The sequence below is a fragment of the Vipera berus genome (assembly GCF_964194415.1).
Source record: "Vipera berus genome assembly, chromosome: 1".
NCBI classification, from domain to species: Eukaryota; Metazoa; Chordata; class Lepidosauria; order Squamata; family Viperidae; genus Vipera; species Vipera berus.
Genome location: NC_138202.1, coordinates 307,315,471 through 307,332,889, shown reverse-complemented (window position 1 = coordinate 307,332,889; position 17,419 = coordinate 307,315,471). Strand labels below are relative to the sequence as shown.

Genomic DNA, 17,419 nt, shown 5'->3' with positions numbered 1-17,419 from the left:
TTAGACTGCTGTGCCTAGAACTGGAGATAGTATGTCCAATGGGGCTTGATCATGATTGATTAGACAGGTCAGTCTTTTTGTAATACATGTTATTAAAAATGTTGACTAGCACGTAGCACACCACAGTACTACTCTTGAAGCTGATGCTGAGCCATTTATGAATGCTCTCTGAGCGTAGTCATTCAATTATGAATCCATTTAACAGTTGCATCCTCTAGTCCAGGGCTTTTCAACCAGTGGTACAGGTACCACCTGTGGTACATTGGCACCTGGTAGGTGGTACACGACCATCCTAGAAAAGTGGTAGCGGGGTGGGGGGAGAATGAGCTGAACCGGTGGCAGCACTGCACAAGCCTGAGCGAGAGATGGCTGGAGCTGCAGGGTTGTCAGGGCTCAGTGGAAGCGCCAGGATCAGCACCAGGCTCCAGCTGGAGGTCGGCGCTGATCCTGGCACTTCTGCTGAGCCCAGAAGAAGCACCGATCAGCTGGAATGTTGCAGCATCTCCAGGGTCTTGTGATTTACATTCAGATGCTTGGCAACTGATTCATATGTATGACTCTCACACTGTCCCAGGGTCATGTGAAGTGACCAAAACCTGCTGCAACCACCCAGCAGAGGGGTGGGGGAATAAAAACCAAACATCCCCCACCCCACCCCCGCTGCCAATCCTCAACAGAAATGCTCACAACAATGAAAACCTTGGACAGGAGGAAGAGCGCCGCCAGGCAGGCAGGCAGGTGTCATGCTTGGCTGTGGCTTGGGGGGGGGGCGCTTTTTTCAGTGCCATTGTAACTTCGAACAGTCACTAAGCAAATTCTTGTAAGTCGAGGACTACCTATACTTCATCACTTTTTTCCCTTTTGGGGGGGGTGTCAAGTTTTTGACACCTTGCTAGGCGGTACTCGGATGTTGCCATATCCTAAAAGTGGTACAAGGGGTGAAAAAGTTGAAAAGCCCTGCTCTAATCCATGTGCATCATTTTACTAATTAGGATATCATTAAATAAGTAAGAGGAGGGGGAGGAATGAGAAAGCTGTGGATGAATGGAGACAAAGATGAAACAGAGATGAGAAATTTAAAGAACAAAAGGCAGCGTATGGAAGTGATCGATAAAACAAGGATGATTTGCAGGTGACATAAGATACGAAAGGCATAATGAGCAGTGTTGATGTAAACTAGTTAGTTATATTACATTTTCTTATCTTGTGCCTTCAGGTACTTCAGTTTACTATTTCTTATTCCTTACTGCCCTTTTTCATAACTCTGCTTACCCTGAAAATGAATAGCATGATGGACAGATGTATATGTACATTTCATTTAGAAGCCTGATTAAAATTTAAAGTTTTTTTCAAGGCCAGAAGTGAATTATCTGTATGATCCTCTAAAAGGGGGCTATTGCACAACTTAAAGACCAGAATGGGAGAAGGTTCTATTTTTTATTTATTTATACCAAGTTATTTTGGAGGAAAGGGAAAGAAGAATAAAGTTTTTGTCAAATCAAGATGATGCAAAAATAATACACATTCAATGACATACTCATACAAATGCTATTATAAAATTGCATTTGGACATGACCCAAGAACATATGTCACAGAATTCACAAGATTACATCATTACACAAATATTATTACTACCCCATCTCTCGTGGATGTTCATTGACTTATGCAAGGGTGCCTAGCGACCAATAAGAGAAGGGTAAATGATGAAACATGTGTTGTAACACAAATTCCTTTTTTTCTTGTGATGTCATAACACAAGAATGAAAGGATAGAACTGAAGTTGTAGAGTCATAATGCATGTTTTATAATTTTGGTACTGTTGTGATTAGGAACAGACATTTTTGTCTACCTATTTCTATGGAATTCTGTAATTTTTTAAACTCTGTTCCAAGAAGTTTCCACAACTTCTTTCGTCATGTTCCTTTTCCATTAACCTATTTTCTGATACTTTTTTCTAATGCATACTGTTTATCCCTAGTTTCTCTCTACAGGACCCAGATTGTTGGGGGCAATAAGCTGACTTTGTAATAATGCCGCTTCGGGTGTGTGTGAAAGCCCTAACAAGCAGGCATATACATAGAATGAAGGCTACTGCTAAGCTTGTAAGCCGCCCTGAGTCTTCGGAGAAGGGCGGGATATAAATGTAATAAAAATAAATAAATAAATAAAATTATTTATTTGCCTTTTTCATCTGTTTTCCCCAAAATCCATTTCTGACACTAGCATATAATGGTCTACCCATATTCATCATCCTTGTATCTTTTACTAATTCTCCCAGGCTTTTATCATAAATAATTCAATAAATTGTGCTTTTACATTTATATTCTTATTCCTCATGAATACATATGAATAGACTCATATATGAGACTAACATGCTTTTTCTAATCAAATACTTACCAAAGAATCACCATTCTCGTTTGTTCTTGGATCTCTGAATGCCCCAATCATCATTTTTTCCTATTCTCTGGTTTTGGTCCCATTTAGGTGCGCCATGCAGCCAATAGATATGTTCCAAAAACATTTTGGTCAGTCGTTGGGTAAACGGGAACCCTTTGCAGGCGATGAAATGAGCCTGCTTTGAAAACAGATCTATCACAGTCCAGATGACTATATTTCCTTTACTTTCAGGTAGATCTACTATAAAATCCATAGCAATTTCTTCCCATTGTTGGGAAGGGTCTGCCACCAGTTGCAGTAACCCAGGGAGTTTCCCTAGAATTCTTTTCATGGTGGCACATACAGCACAACTGCGGACATAGTTTTCCATATCCTGTTTCAATCCCAGCCACCAGAATTGCCAGCGGTGTAGTGTTTTTAAATATCCAAAGTGCCCAGCCTGTTTGATGTCATGGCCATGTCGGAGAGCGTTTAGACAGAGGGTCTCTGGCAAGTATAGCTATCCCCCAAGAAACAGTTGTTCTTAAACAGCAGTGAAGTTCAAATGATAGGAAATTACTGCTAAATCAATTCAGAGTTTTAAGCTAGTACCAGTACATTAAATTATGCATACAGCCAAAGAGGTAGCCAGTAAATTATTTACAATAATGAAATCATATACAATATACCCTGATCAAAATAACAGAATTCTGCACTAGTTGAAATTTCTGGTAATTATTAAGGGAAGCACCAATTAGATCATTTACAGCAATCTGTTTGGGAAATAACATTATTTATTTACTGAATTTATGCCCCATGTTTCTTTTAAGTAGCTTGATGCTATAATAAGCTTACAGGAGGTTGATTTGTTGTGGTTGCTAAGATATACAAAAGACACTACAGTAATGAGAATTTATGAAAAAGGCACAGCTAGGAAAAGCCAGTCCATATTTGTTTCATTTATTTATTTGGCAGATTGGTTGCTTCAGTTGTAACCAGCTCTAAGATCATTGACTCCAGTGTTACTCTTTAATACTATTGTTTTATTCATCATATATTTTCACAGAAACATTCATATTTTTCTATACAAGTTGCATGTTTGATATTACTTGTGAGATAAAACAAACTGGCCCCAATTAATCAATAACTTGATTTATTATTTATCAATGTTTATATCATGTACAGTTACTCTGATGCATATATAGATTAAATAACAAAAATAATTTTTATTAATGCCTGATCATTATAACCATTCAAATAGTCAAATTGACTGAAAGTAATGTAATAAACCAAATTATATTTAAATGTTTAAAAGAGTAAGACTGCATTTTAAGGGATCAATGAATAATTTCTCTCTCTTTATAAAAGGTCAACTATTAAAAGAAATTAGTAGTATGCTTTTTGTTAAAAAGGATTTGAATGGATTTTACTCCCCGCTGAACTAGTTCTGATTTATCAATTATTAGTTTCAATTTCATATTTCTCCATATTATCTTTCTCCAATGAGTAGATAGTAGATCTTTGTGGAGTAGTCATCAACAATCTAGGAAAATTATTTAAGCCAAGAAGTGATAGCTTTGCCCAAAGCATTCAGTATTCTTCATAGTTGATTGGCAATTATGAACCAAAATTATTCAGGTTTTGCATGAGGAAAGTTTCTCTCCTTCTCTCTTCCCTTCCCTCTCTTCCCACTCCTCTGTCATATATGAAGACACAGTATGTATCTATGATATCATTAAATGGTAAGAAAATAAATAAATAAAAAGCAAATAAAGGAAACTATTGTATATTTGTGTACATCTGCCAAATTACAGCTGCATGCACGTTGTATTGTAAACAGTAGGTTCATAATCTCAAGACTGATGAATATGAGGTAGTAACAGCAAGCAAAAAGATAGGCGACTCATTTTTTAAATAAATATTTTATTTTCTAATTTTACAACCATAAGTAATTAATAAGGAATGTGTAGTCTGGGTCTATTGGTAATTCAATGGCACATATTAACTTTCTCAGTCTAGTTCAAATACTACACCATCCATTCTTGGTCCTCCCTTCTTCCAGTATAATGCATTTTTCCAAACTGGGCAAATACAATTCTTGTTACTGTTAATACATACACAATTAAATAGACATCTTCATCACATTTTTCTGGTATTATACATAATATCGGTAGTATCAATTTATAATATCTTTTCTAGCCAAAATATATCTCAATTGCATTTGCACTTAAAATCCATTTATTTTTTCCCCCGCTGTTTTTCCCGCTTTTAAATTTTTTTTAAATTTCCCATCTGTGCTCAAAATATCTCTATTGCTTATAATTTTATCATAATAAATTATATTTAGGTAACCAAAAGCTTCCCTTATTCAAACCCTTTAAAAATTTTCATATTTCCCATCTCATAACAAAGCATAATATTCTAGTTACAAATACTATCCTTCTAATTATAATAATAATTTCATTTCTAACAGTTTTCTATTTTCTTAGTCATATTCAAACATCTGTTTAGTAGTATAATATCCCATCTAATAGGTCAGAATCTGTATTTTCTTCAGTCTTACTCTAACTTTCTTCCTTTGCCAAATAACTTTCCAAGTCAGTACATATAAATCATCAAGTAGTTCTTCCTCTGTTTTTTATATATATTCTTTGGCACAAGGAAAAGAATTTGGCTGAAGTGTTTTTGGAAGAATGCTCAACCCATTTATATTCATTAAACAGCCTCCATCCTTCTCCTTCAGTTTTTCATTTCTTGTTTGACAATATTCAGCATTTCTCCTAATAAATTTGACCTTTCTTTAGGTCCTCCATCTTTGGATCCATTTCTTCTAATATTCCTTCTGTTTTCTGGGTTATTAGTTCTTTCTTTGCAGTCATTATCTAGATTTGTAAGTTTAGGTTAGAAAATTGGTTTTTTTTATCTCATTTGCGTTATTTTTACTCTTATCCTGAAATAAAACAATTCTCTCTTGATTTCAATATGGAAATAATTTCTTTCTGAGATTCACTAACGTTTTCTTGTTGATATATCAAGCTGGAAGCTTTGGAGACAGGTGTTGAAGATGATTTTTTTACCATTTAAGGCTGAGTATGGAACATTCATTTTGTTTTTGTATACAGTCCTTATAGTCCAATAGGGTCCCCAACCCAGATAAGCAACCCAAGAGTAGTTGTTCTTCCCTTTTCTCAGCTGCAGTCTGCAAAAGTGAAAGTGTCCAGGAACAACAGTTTTATCTGAGTCTGGGCTTCAAGCCAAGTTTCCCTTAAGCATAATAAATTGTAGTGCCATAATTCTCCACTAGATGTCGTTAATGATAATGATAACTTTATTGTCACTTTGAATGTATACCAATCGGCATACATCAAAATGAAATTTCGTTGCATACAGCTCTTAAAGGGTCACCACCTCCGATATATACTTCTTGTTCGTGGCCCGCTCAAATTTCACATTGTCCATTTTAGGCTCTAGGGAGTGAACGATGGCAAACAGGACAGATGGAAATGGGGCTCCATGTGGATTAGCCCTCAGATTCACTTGTATTCTGACAACCTCGCCTTCTTTCCTTTTTCTGATCCTGACTCTTCCACCTTTTCCTTTAAGAGGCCTTGCTTCTTTTCGCCCCTGGAGCACGCTGCCACCGCCACCAACTCCTCCAAACGCCTCTCTCTCTTCCTCTGGGCCTGCCGACAGCCTCATCCAGTTCCTTCGCCCCATAAGCTCCAGGTCCTCTCCTCCTCTGCCTCCTCTGGAAACAGCCCTGATTTGCAATACAATCCATCACTGGGCCAGCAGTCAGATCTTGCTGCTGGTAGAACAAATTCAAACAGTGCCAACGACTTTTAACGGTCTCACCAACAGTTCCAAAATGACTAGAAACTTGCCATGCCAGGAAAGATTGTCGGTCGTATGTCATATGTTACCTTAGTTCCACCATGTTGCTCAAACACATTAAAATCTTCCTGATCATGTGGCCTATAGCCAGCTTTCCAAATCCAAACTTATTTTGCAAACTTTCAAATATTTTTTCTAAAAGTCTCAAAGGTATTTTTAGTTCCCAAATTTCAAAGCTATAGATCTGTATTAGTTTCAAATTGAACTTGTAGTTTCCTCTGTTTTCCCCCAAAGCAATTAATTTGCCGCTTTCCTTTTCCTGAGGGAGCAGGGCAATAACTTCCCTTCCTTCTCTCATCGGGGAGGATTCTTTGCTTTGGACATTCTTTTTTCTAGGAGAGTAGTGTTAGGGCCATAAAAACAGGATAAAGTCTCACCCAGTTCCATCCATATTGCTCAGAATTGGCTAGTTAATGCTTGTTTTCGGTTGTAAGCAGCTTCTGACTGGCCACACGAATATAGCCAGCATTCCCCTGCTGGTTTGGAGGGCTTCTTCGGATCCAGCAGAAGGGCCGCCGCCCCTCCGTGATCAATGAGGGTCCCCTCTTTCTTCATCAACTCTTCGGGGTGACTTTTGACCCTTTTTAGGGTCCCCAGGAGGGCGAAATCTAATGTGGGAGACGGAGCCCCGTCAAACCGGAAGTCATAGTTGACTCATTTTTAAGACCCAGGAAATAATACATTTATAGAAATAATTCGGTCTGCAAGTATGGGCGTATGTTTTTAAAGATATTATTTTGCACTAGTCAGATTTGTATTCATTAATGTACAATATCATTTCTAGGCCTCCTGGTTGAAGAAAACAAAAAGTAAACTTTTAATTTATGGGTTTGCCCCAGAATTTGTGCCATGATGCAGTTAGACATTATGCAGTATGTCTAGAATAATGATTGGAAAAAAAGTATTTCACATATTACAAATTCTCAACTTTGGAGCAACAAGGAAAAATGGTATGATGGACTTTATTACCTCTTCATCCTCTTCTAAACTCCCTCCTTTCTGCCTTGCTGAAAGAGTCTTTAGATCAGACATGTCAAACTCATGATGTCACATGATGTTGCGCAACGTATGGGAGCTTTTTCGCCATTGCTGGCAATGGGGTGGGCATAGTTTCCCGATGACGCATCCGGCCCACGAGCCAGCAGTTTGACACCCCTGCTTTAGATCCTCTTTTTACAGCATTTGTATCCATACAATGTAGGAAAGACAGAAACGGTGGCACATATGCAAGACTCTGTGCTGTAGGGATTCTTTTCAAAAACAAATAACCCCATTTAGCTAGTATACTAGACAGGCCTGAAAACCGTTATGTGATCTCTCTGGCCACTTTCCAGACAGGATATTGGCCACTGCCAACTTCTGTGCCCAGGTCAGCCGAATTCACCAGACAATACTTATGGTAAAAATAAAAATAAGGATGCATATCTCATGCTTTTCTTAAAAATCAATGTTAGCTTTAATCAATTATTGCAATAGTAAATTTCATTTGATATAAACAGCAATTGATTATACAAGCTAAAATACAATAAATTTAACTAAATGCTTCCTTAAAGAACTTTTCATACCCTTTAATCCACCTAAATCTTTTCATACCCTTTAAACCACCTAAATCACAGCAAGTTGATACACCCCCACCCCCATATATCAAATATCAAATATCAGATTCTTTTCAAGAGAAATCTCATATAAAGTGAGATGTATCAAATCTGGAAGGAGTTATTTAAAACTGAGTAACTGTGCAAGGTGTGCTTTTGTTAGGATGGCAGCAAATGGGAAACCAGGTGAAGATGGAAAAGATACAAGAATACCAGAACAAAGAGCAACCAGAACAAAGAGCAACCTGAACAACAAATCTGTTATTTTATGAATATGACTCCTCAAAGTAAATAGAACGTTTACTTAGGTAACTCACTTACAAATGTATTTTCATTCTATGTTATATACTTCTGTTCTGTCACTGATCAGATAAAGTGAAAGAAAGAGCTGGTATCATCTGTATGCTATTAATATCAGAGCCCAAAACTTCACCCAGCAATTTCATGCAGATGATAAATATATGGAACTTTGTGGAACATTTTATTGATTAAAATAGTCCCTTCCTCACTTCCCACCCAAGTAGCCTTGTTTGTCAACAATGAAAGGAATAACTTAAACAATACACTCACCATACCTCAGCAATATAGAACTTTGAGGGTACAGAATACAATTAAAATATTTAGCAAAATCAGTCAGGTTGCATTCTTTCAGCTATTTTCAAAGGCAAGTTATACTCCACAAGCATCAAGGCAATTTCTGTGTTAAAACCAGTGTAGAAAAGAATCTAGATTTATTCTACAACTCCAACAAAATATTTACTCTTATTTTCTCCTTTGCTAAAAAGAACAAAAATGTGTGAAGTTCAGCCTGTTACTAAATAACTGTTTGATAAAGGATGATCCAATAGGTCATCATTCTGGTTAAACGATGATCCATTTCCTGACAAGGCTGAACTATACTGATGACGATACAGATAAAATTGTGACAAACTCTGGAAGTGGGAGAAGTCAAAATGGAAATGTGCAAAACTGAATCAGCTTATGGCGCCCATTTTAGAAATAATCTTGCAGATTTTTTGGTGAAAATTTCACATATAATATATGCCTAATAATTTTATTAAAATATGTAAAATATATAGATTTGCTTATGTGGTAAACAGATAATGCTTATTTTTATTTAATATGGTTGATGCTGAAATGTTTTATTCCTGATATATTTAGGTGCACTGTCAGAAGTAGAATATCACACATTACAGATGAAGTTGTACCAACATTTTTCTAAATCAATTTGTATCTGGTGGGATGAAGACGCACATTCCCTCAGAATATGATTTATGCCAATAGCAAATTCATGCCTTTTTAGGTCCCCTCATACTTTGGGGACATGTTGAACTGGTATTAATAGTCCCAACTCTACTCATAGATCAAGATTTGAACTTCCTTAAACTACACTGAAAAACAATTCATCAGCAGAACGTATCCTGAACATTTTCAACAGTTTTCTATGTGCAAATAAACACTATCTTTTGTACAGTCATAATCATGACAACATCACTAACATTGACCCAGCAAGTTAATATAGAACACAGTGTTTAATAGATGTTGAAAATTTGAGCTGTAGATATCCTCTCAAAGATTCCATAATAAATTGCATGTAAGAAATAATTAGAAAGAAAACAATACCCAGACATGTGTTCTTAGTATAGAAATTTAGATGTTTTTTTATCTGCCATTCCTTTTCACTTCGTTAAATTTATAACATTCCAGCAACACATAATTGGTTTTATATTCTGATTATCATCTACTTTATTATAAATCAATCATCCTGCTCTTAAAATAAAACTTTAAAGTTATATAAATAACATCTGAAGAATAATTAAATACTAAGTTTGTATCTATTTCATTTGGATGTAGCACCTGCATCTTTAATCTACAATTTTCCTATTATATAGCTATAAAGTATACCACATTTGTCACACACACAAATATTTTTAAAATAGCTTGTTTGGGAATATCAGCTTCTATTTGTGGATAGAGTATTTAATGAATTTTGATTTCTAGTGTCAAAAGAAAGGCATATTTTTATTGGGCTCAGTGATGCCACCTCTTTCTTTGTGAATATCAGTATTAAAATAAAAATTGTTTTAAAATTTTCACAGAAATTATAGCACAATCTCATAATCCAGAAGCACAGACATACTACTATGGAGGGTTTTTTACAAATGGAATTCGCTAACAGTAAGTTAGACTTACCTTCTTGTAGGCACACAGATTTATCACTTGGCTTCCAGCTTAGGGAGCCATTAAAATGTCTCTCACAAAGCTTTTGGGATGGACCCTTAAGCCTGTATCCTTCTTGGCAATGAAACCGGACAACTGAACTTTCAAAGAAAACACCTGTGCTGGGCATTTTATATCCATATTCAGGGAATCCAGGATCAGAACAAGCATGGAGTTCATCAAAACCTACATCAACAAAGATGTAAAATATTTATGTTCAGTCAGATAGTTACATCCTATTCATCCTATCTCCTACCTTCCTATTATTTGCAAAACTGACTTGGGATACAGATTCCAAAACATAACTTACATGGATATTTCCAAAGCCTGTAGCAGTATATATTGCTACAGAGCCTGTAGCAAGATATTATTTATATTATATTTATTATATTTTTATACCGCCCTTCTCCCGAAGGACTCAGGGCGGTGTACAGGGCAATAAATATAAAAGCAGAATACAAAAGTTAAAAAATGATTAAATATAATGCCCAAATTTAAAACAATAATTAAAAACATATTAAAACCCCTGCCCTAACCCATCAAACCAGGTTGGATTGCTCAAATAAATACGTTTTTAGATCGCGCCGGAAGGAGCGAAGGTCGGGGGCCATCCGGAGCTCAACCGGCAAGCGGTTCCACAGGTCTGGCGCGCCCACAGAGAACGCCCTCCCCCTGGGGGCCACCAATCGGCATTCTTTGATTGGAGGCACCCTGAGGAGGCCCTCTCTGTGGGAGCGCACTGGACGGAGGGAAGTTGACGCCGGCCGCAGGTGTTGCCGTAGGTAATCCGGACCCATGCCATGTAGGGCTTTGTAAGTCATTACCAACACCTTGAATCTCATCCGGAGGACAACCAGCAGCCAATGCAGCTCGCGGAGCAAAGGTGTAACATGGGAGTATCGGGAAACTCCCAGTACAATTCGTGCGGCTGCATTCTGCACCAGTTGGAGTCTCCGAGTGGACTTCAAGGGCAGCCCCATGTAGACAGCATTACAGTAGTCTAGACGAGAGGTCACGAGCGCTTGAGTGACTGTACGCAAGGCATCCCGGTCCAGATAGGGTTGATTCCCAAGCATGTGTTTAGCTTGCCTTTTGCACAGATACCATCTCACTTTTTGCCATTTTAATTCTATGCATAACATGTATTTACTCTGTGTGTGTAGATCTAATTTTTTTTTAGCCTTTGAATATCAGGCCTTTTGAGATTTCCCTATATGCATTATGGTGGTCCAGTCTCAGATTTCATCTGAGTTCATGATTACACCGTTTCAGCTATATTAGGATATGCAAGTCAGCCGGGACCCATTTTTTAAAATTGATTTAATTCCAATCAATGTTGGGATGAGTTGTTTATTCATAAAGATTACATGCAAAAATTTACCAAATCACAAAATCAGTTTGAAAAGAGAAAATTTTATTATATTGTGTTTTAATCAAATGTTTATACAGCCCTAGGCTTTACATGTATTTTATGCATGTTCAAATTTTATTAAAATGTTATTATACCTGTTCACAACCATCTAGAGTTACAACTATGTCACGGGCACTATCATGGAAAGCACGCAAGACTTCATTTCCCTACAATAGGAAAAGGAGAATGGGGAAGTATCTTTCAAATGAGTCAGTTATTATAAGGCCGATGCCTTATAATGAGGCCGATGCCTCATTTTCATTTATATAATTGTTTATTTAACAACTATATCTTTATGAAGCATATATGCAGAAAATGAGGCTATTAAACCTGAACATTTGCTGAATACGAAAACAATTTCTTAGCTAACATAGCAAGAGACTAAATCCTGTATTAGTGAGAGAGAAGCCTAGAAATTTTTTTAAAAATCAAATATGCAGTTTACTATATTAATTATGCCTAAAAAGAATCTGCACACTAAGCATAAATGTTTTCCATTCTGCATGCTTATGCATTTACTATTATGTTGGTATTACTACCTTATGAAACATTCCAAATAGTCTTTCAAACATTTTATATTGTTCAAATATGAAAACAGAAAGGATGCAGTTACTATTGATGAGGAAGACACCTTAGAGACCAACAGACGTACAGAGAACAAATGATCTGAAGATATTTGCACATACATATATTGGAATGTGTAACAGAATCTACCTATAACTAGCAGTTGGTAAATAATAGTAGTGCAAAGTATATTGGTAGAGCAAAATATTATTATTGGCACTGCTTATCACAAACCAGTTCTGCAGGTTCACTTTAGCTTTTCCTTAAATTTAATAATAGCAATGTAAGTTATGTCATTTTATGACTTAAGCAGTATGATTTGCTATACTTACTGTCACTGTGATCTATCTGAATAACTGTAAATGCAGCAGATCATGGGCAACAAAGCTATGGTTCAACTTTTTAAAATAATTTTTATTACAAGAAGATTTTACAAAGATTTTAAAAAACTACAGTAATATAAAAGAAATGGAAAAAATATAAAATATTATAAAAAAGTTAAAAAAATAAGAAAAGCAAGAAAAAATTAAAAAGTGACTTATCTTACAAACACAGCTATTATTTCCATTTCCACTCTCCCATATTCTACTTTCCTTCTTTCTATAAACAAATCTTTTAAATTAATAAATCCTGAAATCTGCACTTCATTTCTATCCATTTTCAGCAAAAATGTACGAAGAGCCTTTTATAACAGTAATTGTAATTCCCTCCTTGATCAAACAAGATCACGATTTGAATTTTGGGTTTTACTTATTCTATGACAAAGTTAAAATAAGTGAAGATGTTTAAATAAATCATTATATTTGGAATGCCATGCTGTGAATATGCTATATATGCAAATCCATGCTAAGCCAAAAAATACTTTTGTTGGCCTCAGCTTAATAATGTTTGATAGAAAAGAAACAGCAGGCAAACACAAAGGCTTAACATAAAACAACTTGCTAGTGCGGGAAACTAGGGGGCTTAAAATGAAATAAAAAACGTAACTGACTAAAGGAGACTTCCGGTTTGATGTTGCAGCGTAACAGACACATGAAGAAGGGGCTCCGCCTTCTGCATTTGATTTCACCCCGCTGGGATCTTATAAAGGGTCAAAAGTTGCCCCGGAGTGGTGACGGAGGGAAGCCTCGGTGATTGTGGAGGAGCAGCTGCCCTTCCATTTGATCTGAGGAACTCTTCCAAACCGGTGGGGAAAAGACTGGCTACACTTCTGTGGCCAGTCAGAAGCTGCTGACAACCGAAGGAAATAAGCACTAATGAGTAACTTTTGAGCAACGTGGATGAAACTGGGTGAGACTCTATCCTCTCTTTATAACTTTAAGACTTTTTCCTGGAAGAAATCACCCAAAGCAAAGAATCTTCCCCAATGAGAGAGGGAAAGGGAATTTCCATCCCATTCCCTCAGGGGAAAAAAAAAGCGGTGAACCAAATGCTTGGGGGAAAATGGAGAAAATTATAACATTAATTTGGAACCAATATAGATATATAGCCTTGAAATTTGGGGACTAAAAGTGCTTTGGAGACTTTTTTTTAGAAAAGAGACTTGAAAAGCTTGCAATGTAAGTTTGAAGCTGGAATAAGGCATTAACAACATCTAGTGGCGAACCACGGTATTACAATTTATTACGCTTAAAGGAAATTTGGCCTGAAGCCCAGACTCAGATAAGACTTTGGGTGTCCTTGGAAACTTTCACTTTCGAAGACTGCACCTGGAGAAGGAAAAAAAACTTTTGGGCTGCTTATCTGTGTGGCAGAGACGATAAACTATTTTGAAACTGGCCTGCTTGGATTATGAATATAAATACTGTCTTTTAGAGCTGTGTCATGGAACTATTACCCAGTAGAAGAAACAGGCATGACTGATTGAGATGATGGAACTCTTTGGATTATAAACTTTTGATTGATGAATAACTTTTAATGGTTTCTTTTCTCACTGGACAGAAAGGATATGTTTTTCATTAGACAGAAAAACCTGACTTTGCTTATATTTGTTTAGGGGAGGCCTAAGGATGGACAGACAGGCTGGCTGGATAATTTGGAGCTCAAATGACAATTGACTAAAACTTTTTAAATCTCAAAATAGATTGGACTATAAAGACTGCATACAAAAACAAAATGGATGTTCCACACTTAGTCTTAAATGGTAAAAAACCATCTCTAACATTTGTCTCCCAAACCCCCAGCTTCACATACCAGAAGAAAATGTTGATGAATCTCAGAAAGAAATTCTTTCTATGTGGAAATCAATATAAGAGACAATTGTCTTAGCTCATAATGACACTAAAAATAACAAAAAGGAGATAAAAGAACAACTTTCTAATCTAAACTTACAAATTCAGAAAATAACTACAAAGAAGGAACCAGTAACCCAGAAAATAATAGGAAAATTAGAGGAACCAGATCCAAAGATGGAGGACCTAAAGGAAGAAATTAATAGACAGACTCAGACAAACAAAGAATTAGAAGATACAGCGATAACACCAAAAATGCAAAAGAGCCTGGCCTTCTTCACCCAGCTACAGCTGGAGTAGTTTCTCGGAGCTTTGCATCCTTCCATACAAGCGTCCTTCCTTTCCTCTCTTCTGCCAGGAGGAAAGCAGCAGAAAATGGGGCTGCCATTTCCAGAATGGAGAAGGGAGATGCTGGCCAATGCAGGGCGGCAAGAAAGTGTGCACAAGAAAGTGCAGTGGCGGCAATGAAGGACTGGCGGAGGGAGGTGGCAGGGGAAGCTTGTGCAGATTTATCATAACTGGTTCACCAAACTCAACAAAAAAATAGGCATCAGTTCTGCCAAACCGGTACGAACTAGCTGAATCCCACCATTGCTTGAATCCCACCACTGCCCTTGCCTATAAAAGTAGTAAAGATAACAAAAGCAATAAATACATAACCATGCATTGGAATAGACAACTAGTTCAAAAAGAATTATAACCACCAGACTAGGTCACCAAGGTACAGGACCTGTTGGAAGAGCTACTGTAGGTTCCCATAGTTTTAACAAAGCTAATACTGTAGAACGTAGACTATATGAATCTCAGGGAAGATGCTGTTTTACAGAGAAAGCATATCTCTTGAACCCACAAGATGGCTATGCTTTACAGCTGTGGACTGAAGTACACCTATTTTTCAGATGTTACCGATTTGGCAGAAGCAACAAAAGGAAAACTATCTTAAAGGTGACCATTCCTAAGCCATGTAGGAATCCATACCTTGAGTTGCTTCTGGAATCTTACTGGTAACCATGCACCTCAAAAAGGAGAAGAATTACATGGACAGTAATAGCCTGCATTCTGGCCTTAATAAGGTTACTGTATTGGTCAAAGAGGAAGTGATTAGGGTATGAGTCTCTTTGAGAGAGATCTCCCAATCCAGCAAATGTCAGCAATTGGCACACCAAATAAATTGGACCCTCAAATTTTACACCAGTTCTGCATGGTGCGACCCTATCCTTAAGATGTTCCACTTGTTTCTCAACCCTCATAAGGATTCATGTTGACTTAAAAAGAATTGCCAGGTGGCATTCTGCAGATGCAAAAAGGCAGAAAACAATTAAATTTTACTAATCATTATGAAGATCTTAATTTGAGCTTGTACACATGTTCAATCAGACTTTATTTCAGACAGGGATAAACAGCTTGTGGCCAAGAACTCATAAACCGCACTCCTGCCTAATATTAAGTTAAAGACTAAATAAAAGACAAAGCCAGCTGCTTATATGAAGCATACTCTCTCCAAAATAGCCAAAGGCAATACATGAAGCTACAGGACAGTCTCTGATCCTGTAATGACTTTTTAAAGCTAGCATTGCATCTCAATGGTCCGCATTTTAAGATCGTTCTTTAAAAGCTAGGAGAAAAAACTCAGACAGTTCAGCATTAGTTATTCCACTTTACTCTACATTGTTTAAAACAGTTCTCCACTATGCATGGTATAAATTGGCAAACTTCTTCTGAGTTTAATTCTGAGAAGATCCATCTCCTCTTAAGGAGTAATCTCCCAAGAGGGGAAAGTCAGCATGAAAATAAGATATATATATATATATATATATATATATATATATATATATATATATATATATATATATATATATATATATATATATATATATATATATATATATATATATATATATATATATATATATATATATATATATATATATATATTACGAATAGCATTCTGAAAAATCATCCCTGATCTTTTAATTATTTCATATGTTATCTTTGTATATTATAGAAACTATCTTTTTATAATGTATAGTTTTTAAAGTAATCCTGGCAGGTCTTTCTCTAAATGGAAGTAGTTCTTTGGTATATCTCAAGTGAATTCATATGGATAAATGTGAACAAAGATGCACAGGGAAGCAAAACTCCCAACCTAGAAACACAAAATTGGCTTCAGACACAGTAATGATGAGTGACAAAAAAATCAAATGAACTAGCTTACTGTTCAGTAAAACATATTTCGAGAACTTCAATTTCTCAACAGGGGTTGAAAAAGTAAGTATAAGAGGGAAAGGGGAAAAAAGCATCTGTTATTTTTCTCCTCATTATTTTTAAAAACTTTTTGAAGAGGCCTTAGGATAATGGTGTTCCCTGAATAAGAATGGTATTTCTCGGAATGGAGCAAAGTAGGTATGTAAGATTGTTCAAGGTGTATTATCTGGAGAAAAATATTTATAGCCATCAAATAATTTTAATGCCTTCTTTATTATTGTTAAAAATAAGGTGGCATATATACATAATATTCCTTCCTCCTCCTATTTTCCACACAGCAACAATCCCATGAGGTGAGTTGGTCTGACAGAGAGTGACTGGCCTAAAGCCATCTAGTTGACTTTCACAGTTTCTTGGTTTCTAGCCTGATGCCTTCACCACCAGACCAAATTGGCTCTCCAATGCTCTTCACATTACAAACTATATAGAGTCAGATATTTACATTTTTAATAGTCAAAATTAATTACTTCATACACTGTTCCAATTTGCAGTACATATCAGAATCTATACTGCTGATGTATATCACTCCGCCATTCACCCATTCTCTTTCTGGCTCCTTGCATGCTGGGTCACCCTTCAGAACATTATAGCAAACAATTATAGCAAAGAAGTCAATCTGGTGCAGTGGTTAAGATGTTGGCCTAGAAACCAGGAGACTGTGAGTTCTAGTCCTGCCTTAGGGATGAAAAACCGGCTGGGTGACTTTGGGCCAGTCATTCTCTTTAAGCCCAACATACACATACATACATACATACATAGAGATAAAAAACTAAAAACAAAGAAAACAATTTAGTATCCTCCTCCCCTTTAGAGCAGTGGCCCCCAACATTCTGGGCACCAGGGACCGCTTCCATGGAGAGAAG

The 17,419-nt window shown here is 36.5% G+C and overlaps 1 protein-coding gene across 2 annotated transcripts in view; it reads right to left on the bottom strand.

Moving 5' to 3' along the window:
• The window catches only part of SUSD4 (sushi domain containing 4), a 56,653-nt gene that overhangs the window by 22,148 nt on the left and 17,086 nt on the right, over positions 1-17,419 (bottom strand). For both annotated transcript variants that reach the window (XM_081315393.1, XM_081315394.1), the window contains exon 3: positions 10,059-10,271. In XM_081315393.1, coding sequence (XP_081171519.1) covers positions 10,059-10,271 — 213 coding nt within the window. The remainder of the gene's footprint in view (positions 1-10,058; positions 10,272-17,419) is intronic.